The sequence below is a fragment of the Panulirus ornatus genome, chromosome 4 (assembly GCF_036320965.1).
Source record: "Panulirus ornatus isolate Po-2019 chromosome 4, ASM3632096v1, whole genome shotgun sequence".
Lineage (NCBI taxonomy): Eukaryota > Metazoa > Arthropoda > Malacostraca > Decapoda > Palinuridae > Panulirus > Panulirus ornatus.
This window is the reverse complement of record NC_092227.1, coordinates 73,001,512-73,022,367: the sequence shown is the minus strand read 5'-3', so window position 1 is coordinate 73,022,367 and position 20,856 is coordinate 73,001,512. Positions and strand designations below refer to the sequence as shown.

Sequence of the window (20,856 nt, the reverse complement as noted above, 5' to 3'; positions counted from 1 at the left end):
GATAAGAAAATTATTAATTCTATATTTTTGCTTATACAAAGGGTGTGTTGAAATGGTTTGGACAAAAGGAGAGAATAAGTGAGGATATATGTGTCACAGGTGGAGGGAACAAGGAGAAGCAGAAGACCAATATTTAGAGGGAAGGTTGGAGTGAAAGAGATTATGAGCAATCAGGGCCTGAACATACGGGAGGATGAGAGGCACACAAGGAATAAAGTGATTTGGAACAGTGTGGGATACCAGGGTCGACGTGCTGTCATTGGAATGAACTGGGGTGTGTGAGGCCTATCGGGTAAATCATGGAAAGGTCTGTGGGGCCTGGATGTGGAAAGGGAGCTGTGATTTCAGTGCATTACTCATGACAGCTAGAGACAGTATGAATGAATGAGGCCTTTTTTGTCTTTTCCTGGTGCTACCTCACTAGAGAGGGGGGGTGCTATTTCATGTGTGGCGGGGTGGCAACGGAAATGGATGAAGGCATCAAGTATGAATATATACATGTGTATACATATATATGAATGTATACGTTGAAATGTGTATGGGCATTTATGTATATACATGTATATGTGGGTGGTTTGGGCCGTCTTTGTCTGTTTCCATGTGCTACCTTGTTAACATGGGAGACGGCGATTAAGTTTAATTGATTAATATATATAAATATATATTTACTTCTCATGCATTCCCAGCGAGTCGTAGAAGGTGACTGAAGGGGATGGGAGCAAGGGGCTAAAAACCCTCCCCTCCTTGTATTTTAACTTTCTAAAAGGAGAAACAGAAGAAGGAGTCACGCAGGAAGTGCTCATCCTCCTCGAAGGTGCAGATTGGGGTGTCTAAATATGTGTGGATGTAACCAAGATGAGAAAAAAGGAGAGATAGGTAGTATGTTAGAGGAAAGGAACCTGGATGTTTTGGCTCTGAGTGAAACGAAGCTCAAGGGTAAATGGGAAGAGTGGTTTGAGAATGTTTTGGGAGTAAAGTCAGGGGTTGGTGAGAGGACAAGAGCAAAGGAAGGAGTAGCACTACTCCTGAAACAGGAGTTGTGGGAGTATGTGATAGAGTGTAAGAAAGTAAACTCTAGATTGATATGGTTAAAACTGAAAGTGGATGGAGAGAGATGAGTGATTATTGGGTCCTATGCACTTGAGCATGAGAAGAAAGATCATGAGAGGCAAGTGTTTTGGGAGCAGATTTGTGAGTGTGTTAGCAGTTTTGATGCACGAGACCAGGTTATTGTGATGGGTGATTTGAATGCAAAGGTGAGTAATGTGGGCAGTTGAGGGAATAATTGGTGTACATGGGGTGTTCAGTGTTGTAAATGTAAATGGTGAAGAGCATGTAGATTTGTGTGCTGAAAAAGGACTGGTGATTGGAAATACCTGGTTTAAAAAGAGAGATGTACATAAGTATACATAAGGGGGTGACTGTATTGTTGACTGGTTGGTAAGGTTATTTAATGTATGTATGACTCATGGTGAGGTGCCTGAGGATTGGCGGAATGCGTGCATAGTGCCATTGTACAAAGGCAAAGGGGATAAGAGTGAGTGCTCAAATTACAGAGGTATAAGTTTGTTGAGTATTCCTGGTAAATTATATGGGAGGGTATTGATTGAGAGGGTGAAGGCATGTACAGAGCATCAGATTGGGGAAGAGCAGTGTGGTTTCAGAAGTGGTAGAGGATGTGTGGATCAGGTGTTTGCTTTGAAGAATGTATGTGAGAAATACTTAGAAAAGCAAATGGATTTGTATGTAGCATTTATGGATCTGGAGAAGGCATATGATAGAGTTGATAGAGATGCTCTGTGGAAGGTATTAAGAATATATGGTGTGGGAGGCAAGTTGTTAGAAGCAGTGAAAAGTTTTTATTGAGGATGTAAGGCGTGTGTACGTGTAGGAAGAGAGGAAAGTGATTGGTTCTCAGTGAATGTAGGTTTGCGGCAGGGGTGTGTGATGTCTCCATGGTTGTTTAATTTGTTTATGGATGGGGTTGTTAGGGAGGTAAATGCAAGAGTCTTGGAAAGAGGGGCAAGTATGAAGTCTGTTGGGGATGAGAGAGCTTGGGAAGTGAGTCAGTTGTTGTTCGCTGATGATACAGCGCTGATGGCGGATTCATGTGAGAAACTGCAGAAGCTGGTGACTGAGTTTGGTAAAGTGTGTGGAAGAAGAAAGTTAAGAGTAAATGTGAATAAGAGCAAGGTTATTAGGTACAGTAGGGTTGAGGGTCAAGTCAATTGGGAGGTGAGTTTGAATGGAGAAAAACTGGAGGAAGTGAAGTGTTTTAGATATCTGGGAGTGGATCTGTCAGCGGATGGAACCATGGAAGCGGAAGTGGATCATAGGGTGGGGGAGGGGGCGAAAATTTTGGGAGCCTTGAAAAATGTGTGGAAGTCGAGAACATTATCCCGGAAAGCAAAAATGGGTATGTTTGAAGGAATAGTAGTTCCAACAATGTTGTATGGTTGCGAGGCGTGGGCTATGGATAGAGTTGTGCGCAGGAGGATGGATGTGCTGGAAATGAGATGTTTGAGGACAATGTGTGGTGTGAGGTGGTTTGATCGAGTAAGTAACGTAAGGGTAAGAGAGATGTGTGGAAATAAAAAGAGCGTGGTTGAGAGAGCAGAAGAGGGTGTTTTGAAATGGTTTGGGCACATGGAGAGAATGAGTGAGGAAAGATTGACCAAGAGGATATATGTGTCGGAGGTGGAGGGAACGAGGAGAAGAGGGAGACCAAATTGGAGGTGGAAAGATGGAGTGAAAAGGATTTTGTGTGATCGGGGCCTGAACATGCAGGAGGGTGAAAGGAGGGCAAGGAATAGAGTGAATTGGAGCGATGTGGTATACAGGGGTTGACGTGCTGTCAGTGGATTGAATCAAGGCATGTGAAGCGTCCGGGGTAAACCATGGAAAGCTGTGTAGGTATGTATATTTGCGTGTGTGGACGAGTGTATGTACATGTGTATGGGGGGGGTTGGGCCATTTCTTTCGTCTGTTTCCTTGCGCTACCTCGCAAACGCGGGAGACAGCGACAAAGTATAAAAGAAAAAAGAAAAGAAAAGAAAAAAGAAAAGAATGTAAGTAAGAGAGATGGCTAGAAAGCGTTATTGGATTATGTGTTAATTGATAGGCACGTGAAAGAGAGACTTTTGGATGTTAATGTGGTGAGAGGTGCAACTGGAAGGATGTCTGATCATTATCTTGTGCAGGCGAAGGCGAAGATTTGTAGAGGTTTTCAGAAAAGAAGAGAGAATGTTGGGGTGAAGAGAGTGGTGAGAGTAAGTGAGCTTGGGAAGGAGACTTATGTGAGGAAGTACCAGGAGAGACTGAGTACAGAATGGAAAAAGGTGGGAGCAAAGGACCTATGGGGAGTGGGGTAGGAATGGGATGTATTTAGGGAAGCAGTGATGGCTTGCGCAAAAGATGCTTGTGGCATGAGAAGTGTGGGAGGTGGGCAGATTAGAAAGGGTAGTGAATAGTGGGATGAAGAAGTATGATTATTAGTGAAAGAGAAGAGAGAGGCATTTGGATGATTTTTGCAGGGAAATTGTGGAAATGACTAGGAGATGTATAAAAGAAAGGCAGGAGGTCAAGAGAAAGGCACAAGAGGTGAAAAAGAGGGCAAATGAGAGCTAGGGTGAGAGAGTATCATTAAATTTTAGGGAGAATGAAAAGATGTTTTTTGGGCATTATTACATGACAGCTAGAGACTGAGTGTGAACGAATGGGGCCTTTGTTGTCTTTTCCTAGCGCTACCTCGCACACATGAGGGGGGAGGGGGATGTTATTCCATGTGTGACAAGGTGGCGATGGGAATAAATAAAGGCAGACAGTATGAATTATGTACATGTGTATATATGTATATGTCTGTGTGTGTATATATATGTGTACATTGAGATGTATAGGTATGTATATTTGTGTGTGTGGACATGTATGTATATACATGTGTATGGGGGTGGGTTGGGCCATTTCCTTCATCTGTTTCCTTGCGCTACCTCACAAATGCGGGAGACAGCGACAAAGCAAAATAGATAAATAAAAATATAAAAAGATGTTTTGGAAGGAGGTAAATAAAGTGCGTAAGACAAGAGAACAAATGGGAACATCGGAGAAGGGGGGAAATAGGGAGGTAATAACAAGTAGTGGTGATGTGAGAAGGAGATGGAGTGAGTATTTTGAAGGTTTGCTGAATGTGTTAGATGATAGAGTGGCAGATATAGGGTGTTTTGGTCAAAGTGGTGTGCGAAGTGAGAGGGTTAGGGAGAATGATTTGGTAAACAGAGAAGGGGTAGTAAAAGCTTTACGGAATATGAAAGCCAGCAAGGCAGCAGGTTTGGATGGTATTGCAGTGGAATATATTAAAAAAGGGGTGACTGTGTTGTTGACTGGTTGGTGAGGATATTCAGTGTATGTATGGCTCATGGTGAAGTGCCTGAGGATTGGCAGAATGCATGCATAGTGCCACAGTACAAAGGCAAAGGGGACAAAGGTGGGTGTTCAAATTACAGAGGTACTAGTTTTAGTATTCCTGGGAAATTATATGGGAGGGTATTGATTGAGAGGGTGAAGGCATGTACAGAACATCAGATTGGGGAAGAGCAGTGTGGTTTCAGAGGTGGTAGAGGATGTGTGGATCAGATGTTTGTTTTGAAGAATGATTGTAAGAAATACTTAGAAAAGCAAATGGATTTGTATGTAGCATTTATGGATCTGGAGAAGGCGTATGATGGAGATGCTCTGTGGAAGGTATTAAGAGTATATGGTGTGGGAGGCAAGTTGCTAGAAGCAGTGAAAAGTTTTTATCGAGGATGTAAGGCATGTGTACGAGTAAGAAGAGAGGAAAGTGATTGGTTCTCAGTGAATGTCGGTTGGTGGCAGGGGTGTGTGATGTCTCCATGGTTGTTTAATTTGTTTATGGATGGGGTTAGGGAGGTGAATGCAAGAGTTTTGGAGAGAGGGGCAAGTATGCAGTCTGTTGTGGGTAAGAGGGCTTGGGAAGTGAGTCAGTTGTTGATCGGTGATGATACAGCACTGGTGGCTGATTTGTGTGAAAAACTGCAGAAGGTGGTAACTGAGTTTGGTAAAGTGTGTGAAAGAAGAAAGCTGAGAGTAAATGTGAATAAGAGCAAAGTTATTAGGTACAGTAGGGTTGAGGGACAAGTCAATTGGGAGGTAAGTTTGAATGGAGGAAAAACTGGAGGAAAAGAAGTGTTTTAGATATCTGGGAGTGGATTTGGCAGCGGATGGAACCACGGAAGCGGAAGTGAATCATAGGGTGGGGGAGAGGCCGAAAGTTCTGGAAGCGTTGAAGAATGTGTGGAAGTCGAGAACGTTATCTCGGAAAGCAAAAATGGGTATCTTTGAAGGAATAGTGGTTCCAACAATGTTACATGGTTGCGAGGCGTGGGCTATGGATAGAGTTGTGCGGAGGAGGGTGGATGTGCTGGAAATGAGATGTTTGAGGACAATATGTGGTATGAGATGGTTTGATCAAGTAAGTAATAATAGGGTAAGAGAGATGTGTGGTAATAAAAAGAGTGTGGTTGAGAGAGCAGAAGAGGGTGTTTTGAAATGGTTTGGTCACATGGACAGAATAAGTGAGGAAAGATTGACCAAGAGGATATATGTGTCAAGAGGTGGAGGGAACGAGGAGAAGTGGGAGACCTAATTGGAGGTGGAAAAAAAAGATGGAGTGAAAAAGATTTTGAGTGATCGGGGCCTGAACATGCAGGAGGGTGAAAGGCATGCAAGGAATAGAGTGAGTTGGAACGATGTGGTATACCAAAGTCAACGTGCTGTCAGTGGATTGAACCAGGGCATGTGAAGCGTCTGGGGTAAACCATGGAAAGTTCTGTGGGGCCTGGATGTGCAAAGGGAGCTATGTGTGGTAATAAAAAGAGTGTGGTTGAGAGAGCAGAAGAGGGTGTTTTGAAATGGTTTGGTCACATAGAGAGAATGAGTGAGGAAAGATTGACTAAGAGGATATATGTGTCAAAGGTGGAGGGAACGAGGAGAAGTAGGAGACCTAATTGGACGTGGAAAGAAAAGATGGAGTGAAAAAGATTTTGAGTGATCGGGGCCTGAACATGCAGGAGGGTGAAAGGCATGCAAGGAATAGAGTGAGTTGGAACGATGTGGTATACCAAGGTCAACGTGCTGTCAGTGGATTGAACCAGGGCATGTGAAGCGTCTGGGGTAAACCATGGAAAGTTCTGTGGGGCCTGGATGTGCAAAGGGAGCTATGGTTTTGGTGCATTATTACATGACAGCTAGAGACTGAGTGTGAACGAATGTGGTCTTTGTTGTCTTTTCCTAGCGCTACCTCGTGCACATTTGGGGGAAGGGGGTTGTTATTTCATGTGTGGCGGGGTGGCAACGGGAATGAACAAAGGCAGACAGTGTGAATTATGTACATGTGTATGTATGTATATGTCTGTGTGTGTATATATATGTATACGGTGAGATGTATAGGTATGTATATGTGCGTGTGTGGACGTGTATGTATATACATGTATAAGTGGGTGGGTAGGTTGGGCCATTCTTTTGCCTGTTTCATTGCGCTACCTCACTAATGCGGGAGACAGCGACAAATTATAATAAATATAATAAATAAATAAATATATAAAATATATATGTGTCTTGTGTTTCAGTGTCTAAAAGATGGAACGGGAAGGAGGCAAGGAAACAAATTTCATTCTCCTAGAAGACTAAAGCTGGGGTATCTAAATGTGTGGATATAACCAAGATGAGAAGAGAGGTGAGAAAGGTAGTATATTTGAGGAAAGAAACGTGGATGGTCTGACTCTGAGTGAAACAAGACTCAAGAGTAAAGGGGAAGAATGGTTTGGAAATGCCGTCGGAGTAAAGCAGGGGATGGTAGGAGGATAAGAGTGAAGGAAGTAGTAGCACTACTCTTGGAACAGGAGTTGTGGAAGTGTGTGAAAGAATGTAAGGAAGTGACTTCTAGATTGATTTAGGTAGAAATGAAATTGGATGGCAAAATGAAAGATCATGGAAGGCAAGTGTTTTGGGAGCGGTTGAGTATGTGTCAGCAGTTCCTGTCTCACGTCACTACTGCTCCATGATACTTTTTGTTATTCTGTAGATGCACATGCACATGTTACAAGGGCTTAGGATCTTTCCTTGGGATTTTGATTTTTCAGTTGTTGATTCTGAAGACATTGTGTCTTAAATGGAGAATGTTCATAGCAGTTGTGTGTGCATCCCAAAGTACTGAATCAGGTGAATCTGCAGCAGAAAGGCAAAAGTACTGAATAAGGTACTCGCAGCCAGTGAGATGGGGGTGCAGGGAGTTCGTTGTACCCAGGCCCAGGGGTCCAAAATGGGACCCAGGAATATTCTGGTATCTCGGAAAATTTTTGCATATACTGAAGCCTAGCATTCAATTTTGTGTGACTCTGCATAGTTAAATTTAAATATTCTTGAAGCACATGTGAAGTAGACACTCTCATCTTCCATACCCTTTTTGGCCTTACAGCTCATGGCATAAAACCATAGAGAATGAAAACAGGATGACTAATGGCGAAGGGAAGGGACCGGACAGAAACTTTGTATCCCCTGATAGAATTCCTCTCAGCGGCCCTGAGGGTACTGTATGATAATTGTTATTTAGCCTTCAGGTTATTGTGGTGTGAAAATGCACCATCATCATAACATGAGTGTTTCATTTGTAGGTAGAGACTGTCAAATGAAGCAATGGTACTGATGAAATTATATTGTCTCCTTTCTTCAAAACATTCTTCTTGCCTTAGCAAGGATGTCAGTTACTTCAAATGGTTGTAGGAACAGGTATTGAGGAAAGGTTCCTCCATGAAAACATGTGCAAAAGTTTCCAACAGGGTACAAGAGGTCAGCTACAGTTTTGCTAGGTTAAATGCTAAACAAAAAATGTGCATACCATAGGTGACACTTATTGCACCACCATGCAAAGAAACTGTATGGCTATAATTGAACCAGAGGTAGTGAGGATAGCCAGAGCTCTGTTATCATATGACACTATTAGGAGGTTCATTGATGTCATGTCAGAAGTGGCATTAGTAAGGAATTGGCAAGTAGTTAGAAAATTTAGGTTGAAGAAAGAAAAATCAGTTATAGGCATCCTTACACATCTCGGCACCACTGTGTGCTTTTCTGATGAGGACTACAGTAAATATATTTCCTCTTCTGTAAGGAACTTCCACACTGTACAAAGGACACTGAATTTTTCAAATGACAGATTGGTATCTGAAAAGCAACAACATCCAGTAGAAAAACTGTACAAGTGTTTGCATTGATGGCGCAGCTGTGATGACAGGAAATGTTAGAGGGTTCATGTCAAATGTGCAGAATCACAACCCACATTCTCAAATCACAAACTGTTCTCTTCATTATGAAATTTTCATGGCAAATGACTTGGGCGAGCTGAGGTCAATTTTGGCTAAAGCTGTAAATATTGTCAATTTCACTAAATCAAGGACTTTTCAAGCTCACTTTTCCCTCCATGCTGTATAGGGTGAGGGGAGTATATCACCACTCCCTACTTTACACAGTTTCATTGGCTTAAGCTAGGCAAGGCTATGTTCATCTTTGAGCTAAGGGATAAATGAATTAATAAATAAATGATAGTTTATTGGATATAGGCAGCCAATTGGCCAAAAGTAAACAATTAAGGTATTACAGATACTAAAGAACTGGGAGGTTAAGATAAGAGGAAGCTGCATATTTCTGCACTTTGGATACGCACATGGGCAAGGTACATCTAGATAGACAGGGTGACAGATATACAGGGATGTTTACAAGTAAATAGTTTGGTTTATACATTATGAACTTGAATGAACATTATGTGATTAATACTTACAGTAACACAGTAGTTGATGTACCACATAACTAATAGAAAATTTAGGTGTTCACTTGCATTGCTAAGCATTCATTAATAGATTGTTTATGAAGTTCACATTGGTCGGTACAAGATTGTTTTTGTGTCTGTACAAGCTCTGATATATATATATATATATATGTGTCAGAGGTGGAGGGAACAAGGAGAAGTGGGAGACCAAATTGGAGATGGAAAGATGGAGTGAAAAAGATTTTGAGTGATCGGGGCCTGAACATGCAGGAGGGTGAAAGGCGTGCAAGGAATTGAGTGAATTGGAATGATGTGGTATACCGGGGTCAACGTGCTGTCAATGGATTGAACCAGGGCATGTGAAGCGTCTGGGGTAAACCATGGAAAGTTCTGTGGGGCCTGGATGTGTAAAAGGGAGCTGTGGTTTCGGTGCATTATTACATGACAGCTAGAGACTGAGTGTGAACGAATTTGGCCTTTGTTGTCTTTTCCTAGCACTACCTCGCACACATGAGAGGGGAGGGGGTTGTTATTCCATGTGTGGCGAGGTGGTGATGGGAATGAATAAAGGCAGACTATGAATTATGTACATGTGTATATATGTATATGTCTGTGTGTGTATATATATGTATACATTGAGATGTATAGGTATGTATATTTGCGTGTGTGGACGTGTATGTATATACATGTGTATGTTGGTGGGTTGGGCCATTCTTTCATCTGTTTCCTTGCGCTACCTCGCTAACGCGGGAGACAGCGTCAAAGCAAAATAAATAAATAATAAATACAAGCTGTGATTAGAAAAAGATTATTGTAGTGATGAATGTGTTGGCTTTTTATGCTGCACAGTGGATTACAGCATGTGGAAAGAAAAAACAATGTGGTTCAGTGGACATTTTCACATGGACTAGTTACAAGCATACTGAAAAAGAAATGCTGCTTAATGTAGCTGGAGGACATTTATGCATGCTTCACAAGTATAGCTTCAAATTGACCAAAATGGAGCAGTATGACTGGGTTTGTGATCCTTTCAATCAGCAGTAGAGCCATGGAGAAGGAACTTTCTTTGAAGGCATTAGAGGAATTTATAGATATCACATGATCAAATTCAAGTTTAGTGGGGTGCCTTTGGTTGCATTTTGGTGGTTAAATTTGAAAAGAATAACCAACTAATTCTAATTGTTCCATTCTTGTGTTGCTATCATTTTCAACATTTGTAAATAAGCATCTCAATACTAACTATCGGCTAAAACATTGTTAGGTCATGTCTGAGAACCTGTATCAGAAACTTTTGTGACCTCTTCCCAGTATAAACCCATATATTACGTCCCTTTGTTCCTCAAGACAGGTACAAGTTTTTCATTGGTGTCAAATGAAAGTTTGAGCCTTCAGCTTCTTATGTGTGTATTTCTGGTGGCAGATTTAGATAAATCATTTTATTATCCTGTGGTCTTTGGTGATGTATAAATTGAAGTTTTTAAAACAAATACATTTCATAAACAACTTGAAAAACTTGATTTGCAATGTACTAAATTAGTTAAAATTAAGTTGTTCATTGCTGCAGAAAAAGGGGATTTATTCTCTTCCTTCCATTGATTTGAGGGTAATGAAAATATTACATATGTCAATATGATAAGATTTGGTTTGGCATGCTTTGAGGATTGACCAAACTTGAAAATGTGTCTTGATATGAAAAAAGTTGATAAGCATTGATCTAAACAAAAAGATATATAGGTACAACAAATAGAAAAAAAATCAGAGATTAGCTTCTGGCTTCATTCCATAAAAAGAATAAGGGTGTCGAAACTTTTCCCCTTCAACAGCCTGCACTTGCAGATTCTCCTTGTGTAGTTAACTAGGAGATTTCAGAAAGCATAAGGTGGAATTCTGTCATCAAATGGTTAGCTTTTGCAACATGGAAAAGCTTTGATTATGTTGTATATCAGTCCATAACTACCATTTTTCAGCCATTTGTGATTATTCATGGGGCTACCGTACTTAGGTATGCATTCATATGACACATTGTTCAGAGCAAAACGTGGAGAGAAGTTTCATATTGTTGTGTCCATAGCACACTATCAGGCTCATTAAAGGAAGAAGTAGTGGCACCAAGTATTACAAACAAACAGTGCCAGACTCATCAAGAGGCAAAGGCTGTAGCCTTAGGCCCTCTATGCTACCTCACTAATGCGGGAAATGGCGAATATTATAAAAGAAAAAGAAAGTTGTTTTTTTTACTATTATAATCCTAACTCATTGTTACAAGATTTGCTAAGTAATGTCACATATAACTGCATAATTATATCTTCATTGGTGAAAAGAGAATAATCCTTGAGTCCAACGTTATGGATTGTTTCCCAAATGTAGAAACTGCATTATGGCTGCATTTGTCATTTATGATCACCATTTGTAGAGTAGAATGCTCTTTCTCTCTTTTCAAAATTATACAAAATATCTTATTATCCACCATGGATCAGAAGCATCTTACTGCTTCATCCCTTTTGAGAACTAGGATTGAAATGATTAGGTCATTGAATTTTGATGATAATTATGATTTTGCCCAAGATAAGAAAGAAAAATATAGTCTTTGCTTGAATATTTTGCCTGATATCAGAGTTTGAAGCTACAAAAGAAGAAACCACTAACTATTTGAATTGTATGCTGTGTTTTATTGTACATAACTCTGATTTTTGTTTTCTGAAAATTTGTATGAGTAAGGTAACTGTGTGCTTGAAGATTTTATGAATCATATACAATATATAGTACATGTATGGGCCCCCTTGTTAGACTTAGAACCCTCACAGCCTTAATTCAGCCCTGCTAACATGTATAGAATCAAACCACCACATATGCAGAAAGGAGCAGACTTGGATTGTTCATTCCTCTACATAAACAGACACAAATTTGAATTGATGCCATGTTAGCCTCGTAAATTTAAAGAAATTTAGTCCCTTGATTCCTCTGTTTGGCTTCCTTTCCTGTGAGTCTCGCTTTATCAAACTGTATAAAAAATGTATTTAACCTTACAATTTCAAAGATATGAAGATTGATTTTCTTTATATTATTAATAAGTATATTTTGTGTACTATCATCACTCTAATAATGTGAAGTTTTATGGTTGTGTCAACACAATATACTGAAAAGTGGAGGAGTAAGGCCTGAGTGTCAAGTGAGTTGGCACTGTGTATGTTTTATCATTCATTTTACCTTTACTGAAAAATTTATTACTGATTAGTATCATTGTTATATCATATAAATCATTTTTTTAATATGATCAGATTGACTCATTGATTTTTCATAAAAGCAACACTAAAAAAGTTTGTAAAATTATCAGCTGCACCAGTGAGATGCAGAGTTGTCAAGGTGAGGCAGAATTTGGCATCGCTGCCTCTACTTGTGCTACAAACACCTTCTCATCTTGGTCTGCTTTCAATCCTAGAATGGTCAGGGTCCATAAAATCATTCTTCACATGACCATAAGACGTATCATCATTTAGTAATTCAGAATCATGTGCCTGGTCCTCTATATGTAGCTAAAAGCTACTTGGTAACCTTCCAAGAAAATTCATGAGAATTTGCAGTTATGGCATGGCCAAAGGATGACTGACTGTGGTGAGAATTTATCACATACTGTCAATTTGGCAATCACCCAGCCATATGAGCAGCCATGAAAGAGAGGTATGAAACTTTATGTGCATATTTACATCAAGAGGAATCGCTTACCTCATGTCAATATACATCTGGAGGAGTTACGAGGTTCAAAGTTAGTTTAGCATAATTGAGGTTTCGGACAGTTATGCAGCTTCAAGTGTTGGATTATTTGTTTATTATCACTCAAAGTATTAAAGTGATAGTGTTCCAAACAATCATGAAAGATTAATGTGATGGTGTTCCACACAAGCATGGATTGATGCAATGGTAGCAATACACAAAAATATGCTTTGATCATATAGTAGTGGTACCCTAATGCATATGACAAGACCCTAAATATTGCCACGCTTTGAGCATTGTAGGTTTATAAACATCCATCTCTAGTACTTAACCATTTGTATTCTTTACATAGAAAAAGTTTGATGTGCAAGCCCATACTCTAGTGAGCCAAGTCACAGTACAGTACTTTGAAGAATATTGATATAAAATCTCATATTTGATATCGGTAACAAAACTTGTGATATAGGCTACATGCAAATAATCTGTAAAAATAGATTGTTGATTGATTTTCTCATGAATAACTGTAGTTCTACTATAGATAATTAAGTGTCCAACTGCTGTTTCCTGTAAACCTTATATATCTACTCTTTATGAATACTGGTTTGAGCAACAGATTTTTGTAAAAAGAGCATGTAACAAATCATTCTTAGAGATACGATATACTCGTATGAAAATGTAATGTTATTTGATATATTGAATTGTTAAGTGTATTCAGCAGTGGATAAATAGGCATATATTTGTTTACTTTGCAAGTAACTTAGAGTTGTCAGTTGTCAAAAAGAAAACATCTACAAGCTTTGTCCATAAAGTACTAGTACTCAGGCAATTGCCTCCTTTGCACCTATTTAAATGATTACCAGAAATTCCTAGCAGACAACACTGATCATTTATTGCTAATTACTTAATACATTTTTTATCTTAGGAGATATAAGATAATGACAAATTTTTGACTCCTTTATTTGACTGAACATTAGTGAACCTCACTTGCATTTCATCTTCATTTAAAAGCCAAAAGAATAGGAATATAGAGTTAAGGAGTTTGAGGTTCTTGTCAGTTTCATTTGCCAGATTACTTCAGAATATCACATAGGATATAACATACTGAAGTCCTGATGATGACCTTTACAGGTTTGTTTTTCATAAAGACTACCAGATGACCCTCATTTTATTGCTATTTTCTATGGTTGGTTTCTCTTTAGACATTACACAGGATATTTTTTTTCTATTGTCTGTTTCTAAGGTTAAATTCATAATAACTGATATTTGCCAACCTTCTTATTTTTCCAAGAGCTTATAAAGAACTGAAGAGCCTCAGTGGGTAGTAATATTGAAAAAGTAGTTTCAAAGTGAATAATGGTAGTAACTGTGTTTACCGATGGACTGCTAAATTTTTCGCACTTACTGACATCATGACAATCCCATGCACGAATGAAATCTTGCTTGGCATAGGTTAGTATTGTTAAAAGGAATTAGCTCTGTCATACTGTTATTTATTCTGTGTTTGTATCACTGTTTTTTCACCATTATAAATTTTGATATACATTATGCAGGAGAAAGCTGGTTAGAGCTTGGGACAAATAATATTTATGAAATTACTCAAGAACATCATGGGACTTATATATCATAGTACCATATTTATAGTAGATAAGTAGAAGAGTTATTACTGCTCATGCTCTTGTTGATAAAATTTGAAAATCTAATATGTAGCATGTGTTGAAATCTAATTTATTTTCAACTTCTCTGAAAAATTTGCATTATATATATATATTCAACATTATGCCCAGATTTTTGTAGATAAATATCTAACAAATAGCATTGATTGTCAGCTCCCTGTCAACGCATGTGCCAGAACTAGAGAATGGTATAACAGACTCCTGATACTGTTTATGTTATGTTTAATTTTAAATGAATGTCTTTACCATATACTGTAATTGGGAAATGTAAATATATTGGATATGTAATTAATTTGGCCCTGTAATTGTAGTTGCTAATTGCTGACCAAAATCATAATATTATTTGCTCATTCAGTTATTTTTCTGGCAGCATGTTAAAAAAGTATTAAACTTAAGCTGTTGGCAGCAATTACCTTACCTATACCAGTTCCATTTCTTATAAAGATATAATGCTTGCTTCCAAGCTTGCTCTAATTCTGGCATTTTCTGCTTTTATGCTAAACTAAGCTTACCATAATGCATAGTACATTCATTATTACCATTTGACTTTCCCCTAATTAGGTAGTGGAACTACGTTTCTGTGGTTTTACCCAAATTACCTTGTTTCCTAATAATTATTCCATCTTCTCCCAGTTGGGGTCGCCACAGAAAACGGAACCAGCCTCGCCAGCAGCCAGAGCCTGTGGACTACCGCACCGGCCTTATTTCCCGCTCTCACCTCCGCTCTCCCTCTGGACTAATACGATGATTTGATTAGTTAAGCAAAACAGCTGCATTATTTTGAGTGTGACTATGATGTTAGTTCATTTTAGTCTAACATTAAACAAGTAATTCATTACTATCATTCATGCATTAGTCATTGGGTTGTGGATGCTGTAGATAAACTATAGGAAAACAATAGAGAACAGTTTCTGTATTAACATTAAAATGAATAGCCTATAAGCATTGCTTTTTATCACATTAAAAGATGACTAAAATATTTTTAAGAAGATGAAGTCCATTATTTTTTGGTGTAATAGGATAATATATATTCATATGAAAATTTTGCTGAGAATCAGTATAGTAATATGATGCCACAACAGTACATATTTAATGTGATTACAAATGCAAGTAAGAGTAATTAGCTTGTTTTTGTTGGAAGACTGTTTAAGTTAATACTGCAGACTTGAGTTTTTATTTTTTCAGATAATTTGTAGAATAAAAGAATTGGCACCAACTTAAACATAATAGCAAAAAACAGTGCCAAAAATATTGATAATATCAGTTATATGTCGATTAGAATTCTTATGATTTGACAACGTAGTCATAATATTTAAAAGAGAATGGCATGAGACAGAATGAAATGGCATTTTAAACACGTGCCAAAAGTGCTGATAATAGTAGTTTAGATACTGATGACCCAAATTCAGTTGACATTGGAAATAAATGTGACAGTTTCAACCATAATATTGTATTAGTATCTTGATATTGAAATAGACGATTCACAAATTCTCATGTACCTTAAAAGTTACGATGTCAATATTCAAATTTTGTCTGATTCAGTGGGATGTTTAGACATCATGTATAGTAAGTAGTAACAGATGGTAACATTGTAATCTTTACAAGCATTTTACAGAAAGCATTTCAATTATACTCCATTTGAAAAGGGAAAATTTTATCCTTAGAATTGGCACTAATAGTAATATTCTTTAAAGAAAAATATTGATATAAGTAGCTTAAGGCTGTTTACTAACTACTCTGTACATAACAAGGACACTTTCACATATATTTTGCAAAGAATACTTGCTATACTGTAATGATGCTTCACAAAAGATACCCATCCCCATCATCCTCTGTGCCTGTAGTAAACACAGTTATATTATCATACAAGACTAAATTACATTATATTCCATTCTAGCACCACTAGTAAACACAGAGTTATCTCTACATATAAATTACATTATATTCCAGCCTAGAAACCGCACACCCTACTGACAGTCATATTAAGACATGTTGGTAAATCATTAGTCAACATGCAATGAAATATGTCATTTCTCCTTGGTTACAGTTTTTATTGCACAAATACATCATCAAAGCTGTACTTATGCAAGTGAGTCCCATGTACTTACCATACTGCAATTGCATGTTTATCACATATAAAAAGAAGATTAAGGATAGTTTTCTCTTATGAAATTTAAATTCTAACATAATTTCAAAGGTAATGATGAAAGTATCCTTGATATATGTTGAGCAGTGTAGCACTAACTGTTAATTATTATTCAAATGAAATATTGAAGTACCTGAAAAAGATAGCCATGTATTTAACAGCTGGAATGAACTCTGAATGGTTATAAAGCAGTTATGCATGATTATTTATAGTAGCAGGCATTTGGGATTAAAAGTATGAAATAGTTATGCATGAGTACTTTAATGCAGTATCTTTTTGTGGCTACTTTATCTGTATGTTTAGGGATAAAGTTGAATTTTCCTTTCCCTCTTTAAATTGTGCACCTTCTTTTAAATAAGGAATATTTGACTCGTCTTTATCACTTCATTATCAGTTTCATGAATGTTTTAGATACATAAAATTAAAATTATCTTGTGTGTGTATATATATATATATATATATATATATATATATATATATATATATATATATATATATATATATATATATTTTTTTTTTTTTTTTTTTTTTCCAAAAGAAGGAACAGAGAATTGGGCCAGGTGAGGGTATTCCCTCAAAGGCCCAGTCCTCTGTTCTTAACGCTACCTCGCTAATGTGGGAAATGGCGAATAGTTTGAAAGAAAAGATATATATATATATATTATATATATATATATATATATATATATATATATATATATATATATATATATATATTTTTTTTTTTTTTTTTTTTTTTTTTTTTTTGCCGCTGTCTCCCGCGTTTGCGAGGTAGCGCAAGGAAACAGACGAAAGTAATGGCCCAACCCACCCCCATACACATGTATATACATACGTCCACACACGCAAATATACCTACCTACACAGCTTTCCATGGTTTACCCCAGACGCTTCACATGCCCTGATTCAATCCACTGACAGCACGTCAACCCCGGTATACCATATCACTCCAATTCACTCTATTCCTTCCCCTCCTTTCACCCTCCTGCATGTTCAGGCCCCGATCACACAAAATCTTTTTCACTCCATCTTTCCACCTCCAATTTGGTCTCCCTCTTCTCCTCGTTCCCTCCACCTCCGACACATATATCCTCTTGGTCAATCTTTCCTCACTCATTCTCTCCATGTGCCCAAACCATTTCAAAACACCCTCTTCTGCTCTCTCAACCACGCTCTTTTTACTTCCACACATCTCTCTTACCCTTACATTACTTACTCGATCAAACCACCTCACACCACACATTGTCCTCAAACATCTCACTTCCAGCACATCCATCCTCCTGCGCACCACTCTATCCATAGCCCACGCCTCGCAACCATACAACATTGTTGGAACCACTATTCCTTCAAACATACCCATTTTTGCTTTCCGAGATAATGTTCTCGACTTCCACACATTCTTCAAGGCTCCCAGAATTTTCGCCCACTCCCCCACCCTATGATCCACTTCCGCTTCCATGGTATGTATAGGTATGTATTTATTTATTTTGCTTTGTCGCTGTCTCCCGCGTTTGCGAGGTAGTGCAAGGAAACAGACGAGAGAAATGGCCCAACCCACCCCCATACACATGTATATACATACACGTCCACACACACAAATATACATACCTATACATCTCAATGTACACATATATATACACACACAGACACATACATATATGCCCATGCACACAATTCACACTGTCTGCCTTTATTCATTCCCATGGAATACCATCCCCCTCCCCCCTCATGTGTGCGAGGTAGCGCTAGGAAAAGACAACAAAGGCCCCATTCGTTCACACTCAGTCTCTAGCTGTCACGCAATAATGACCGAAACCACAGCTCCCTTTCCACATCCATGCCCCACACAACTTTCCATCGTTTACCTCAGACGCTTCACATGCCCTGATTCAATCCACTGACCGCACGTCAACCCCGGTATACCACATCGATCCAATTCACTCTATTCCTTGCCCGCCTTTCACCCTCCTGCATGTTCAGGCCCCGATCACTCAAAATCTTTTTCACTCCATCTTTCCACCTCCAATTTGGTCTCCCACTTCTCCTCGTTCCCTCCACCTCCGACACATATATCCTCTTGGTCAATCTTTCCTCACTCATTCTCTCCATGTGCCCAAACCATTTCAAAACACCCTCTTCTGCTCTCTCAACCACCCTCTTTTTATTTCCACACATCTCTCTTACCCTTACATTACTTACTCGATCAAACCACCTCACACCACACATTGTCCTCAAACATCTCGTTTCCACCACATCCACCCTCCTGCGCACAACTCTATCCATAGCCCACACCTCGCAACCATACAACATTGTTGGAACCACTATTCCTTCAAACATACCCATTTTTGCTTTCCGAGATAATGTTCTCGACTTCCACACATTCTTCAAGGCTCCCAGAATTTTCGCCCCCTCCCCCACCCTATGATCCACTTCCGCTTCCATGGTATGTAAAGGTATGTATTTATTTATTTTGCTTTTTCGCTGTCTCCCGCGTTTGCGAGGTAGTGCAAGGAAACAGACGAAAGAAATGGCCCAACCCACCCCGATACACATGTATATACATACACGTCCACACACGCAAATATACATACCTATACATCTCAATGTACACATATATATACACACACAGACACATACATATATGCCCATGCACACAATTCACACTGTCTGCCTTTATTCATTCCCATCACCACCTCGCCACACATGGAATACCATCCCCCTCCCCCCTCATGTGTGCGAGGTAGCGCTAGGAAAAGACAACAAAGGCCCCATTCGTTCACACTCAGTCTCTAGCTGTCGTGCAATAATGCCCGAAACCACAGCTCCCTTTCCACATCCATGCCCCACACAACTTTCCATCGTTTACCTCAGACGCTTCACATGCCCTGATTCAATCCACTGAGAGCACGTCAACCCCGGTATACCACATCGATCCAATTCACTCTATTCCTTGCCCGCCTTTCACCCTCCTGCATGTTCAGGCCCCGATCACTCAAAATCTTTTTCACTCCATCTTTCCACCTCCAATTTGGTCTCCCACTTCTCCTCGTTCCCTCCACCTCCGACACATATATCCTCTTGGTCAATCTTTCCTCACTCATTCTCTCCATGTGCCCAAACCACTTCAAAACACCCTCTTCTGCTCTCTCAACCAACCTCTTTTTATTTCCACACATCTCTCTTACCCTTACATTACTTACTCGATCAAACCACCTCACACCACACATTGTCCTCAAACATCTCGTTTCCACCACATCCACCCTCCTGCGCACAACTCTATCCATAGCCCACGCCTCGCAACCATACAACATTGTTGGAACCACTATTCCTTCAAACATACCCATTTTTGCTTTCCGAGATAATGTTCTCGACTTCCACACATTCTTCAAGGCTCCCAGGATTTTCGCCCCCTCCCCCACCCTATGATTCACTTCCGCTTCCATGGTTCCATCCGCTGCCAGATCCACTCCCAGATATCTAAAACACTTTACTTCCTCCAGTTTTTCTCCATTCAAACTTACCTCCCAATTGACTTGACCCTCAACCCTACTGTACCTAATAACCTTGCTCTTATTCACATTTACTCTTAACTTTCTTCTTTCACACACTTTATCAAACTCAGTCACCAGCTTCTGCAGTTTCTCACATATATATATATATATATATATATATATATATTCCCTGGGGATAGGGGAGAAAGAATACTTCCCACGTATTCCCTGCGTGTCGTAGAAGGCGACTAAAAGGGAAGGGAGCGGGGGGCTGGAAATCCTCCCCTCTCGTTTTTTTTTTTTTTTTTTTTTTTTTTTTTCCAAAAGAAGGAACAGAGGAGAGGTCCAGGTGAGGATATTCCCTCAAAGGCCCAGTCCTCTGTTCTTAACGCTACCTCGCTATCGCGGGAAATAGCGAATAGTATGAAAAAAAAAAAAAAAAAAAAATATATATATATATATATATATATATATTAAAAGTATAAAAAAAAAAAAAAAAAAAAAAAAATATATATATATATATATATATATATATATATATTTTTTTTTTTTTTTTGCTTTGTCGCTGTCTCCCGCGTTTGCGAGGTAGCGCAAGGAAACAGACGAAAGAAATGGCCCAACCCACCCCCATACACATGTATATACATACGTCCACACACGCAAATATACATACCTACACAGCTTTCCATGGTTTACCCCAGACGCTTCACATGCCTTGATTCAATCCCTGACAGCACGTCAACCCCGGTATACCACATCGCTCCAATTCACTCTATTCCTTGCCCTCCTTTCATCCTCCTGCTTGTTCAGGCCCCGATCACACAAAATCTTTTTCACTCCATCTTTCCACCTCCAATTTTGTCTCCCTCTTCTCGTTCCCTCCACCTCCGACACATATATCCTCTTGGTCAATCTTTCCTCACTCATTCTCTCCATGTGCCCAAACCATTTCAAAACACCCTCTTCTGCTCTCTCAACCACGCTCTTTTTATTTCCACA

The 20,856-nt window shown here is 39.1% G+C and overlaps 1 protein-coding gene across 4 annotated transcripts in view; it reads left to right on the top strand.

The window, feature by feature from the left end:
• The window catches only part of LOC139767398 (solute carrier family 35 member F3), a 516,425-nt gene extending 499,710 nt beyond the window's left edge, over positions 1-16,715 (top strand). For 3 of the 4 annotated variants that reach the window (XM_071696736.1, XM_071696741.1, XM_071696737.1), the window contains one exon: positions 14,854-16,706. In XM_071696736.1, coding sequence (XP_071552837.1) covers positions 14,854-14,968 — 115 coding nt within the window. In that variant the 3' untranslated portion in view covers positions 14,969-16,706. Of the gene's footprint in view, positions 1-6,641; positions 6,749-14,853 lie in introns of all 4 variants that reach the window. The other variant, XR_011717126.1, reaches the window with a different exon arrangement.
• The last annotated feature ends 4,141 nt before the right edge of the window (positions 16,716-20,856 follow it).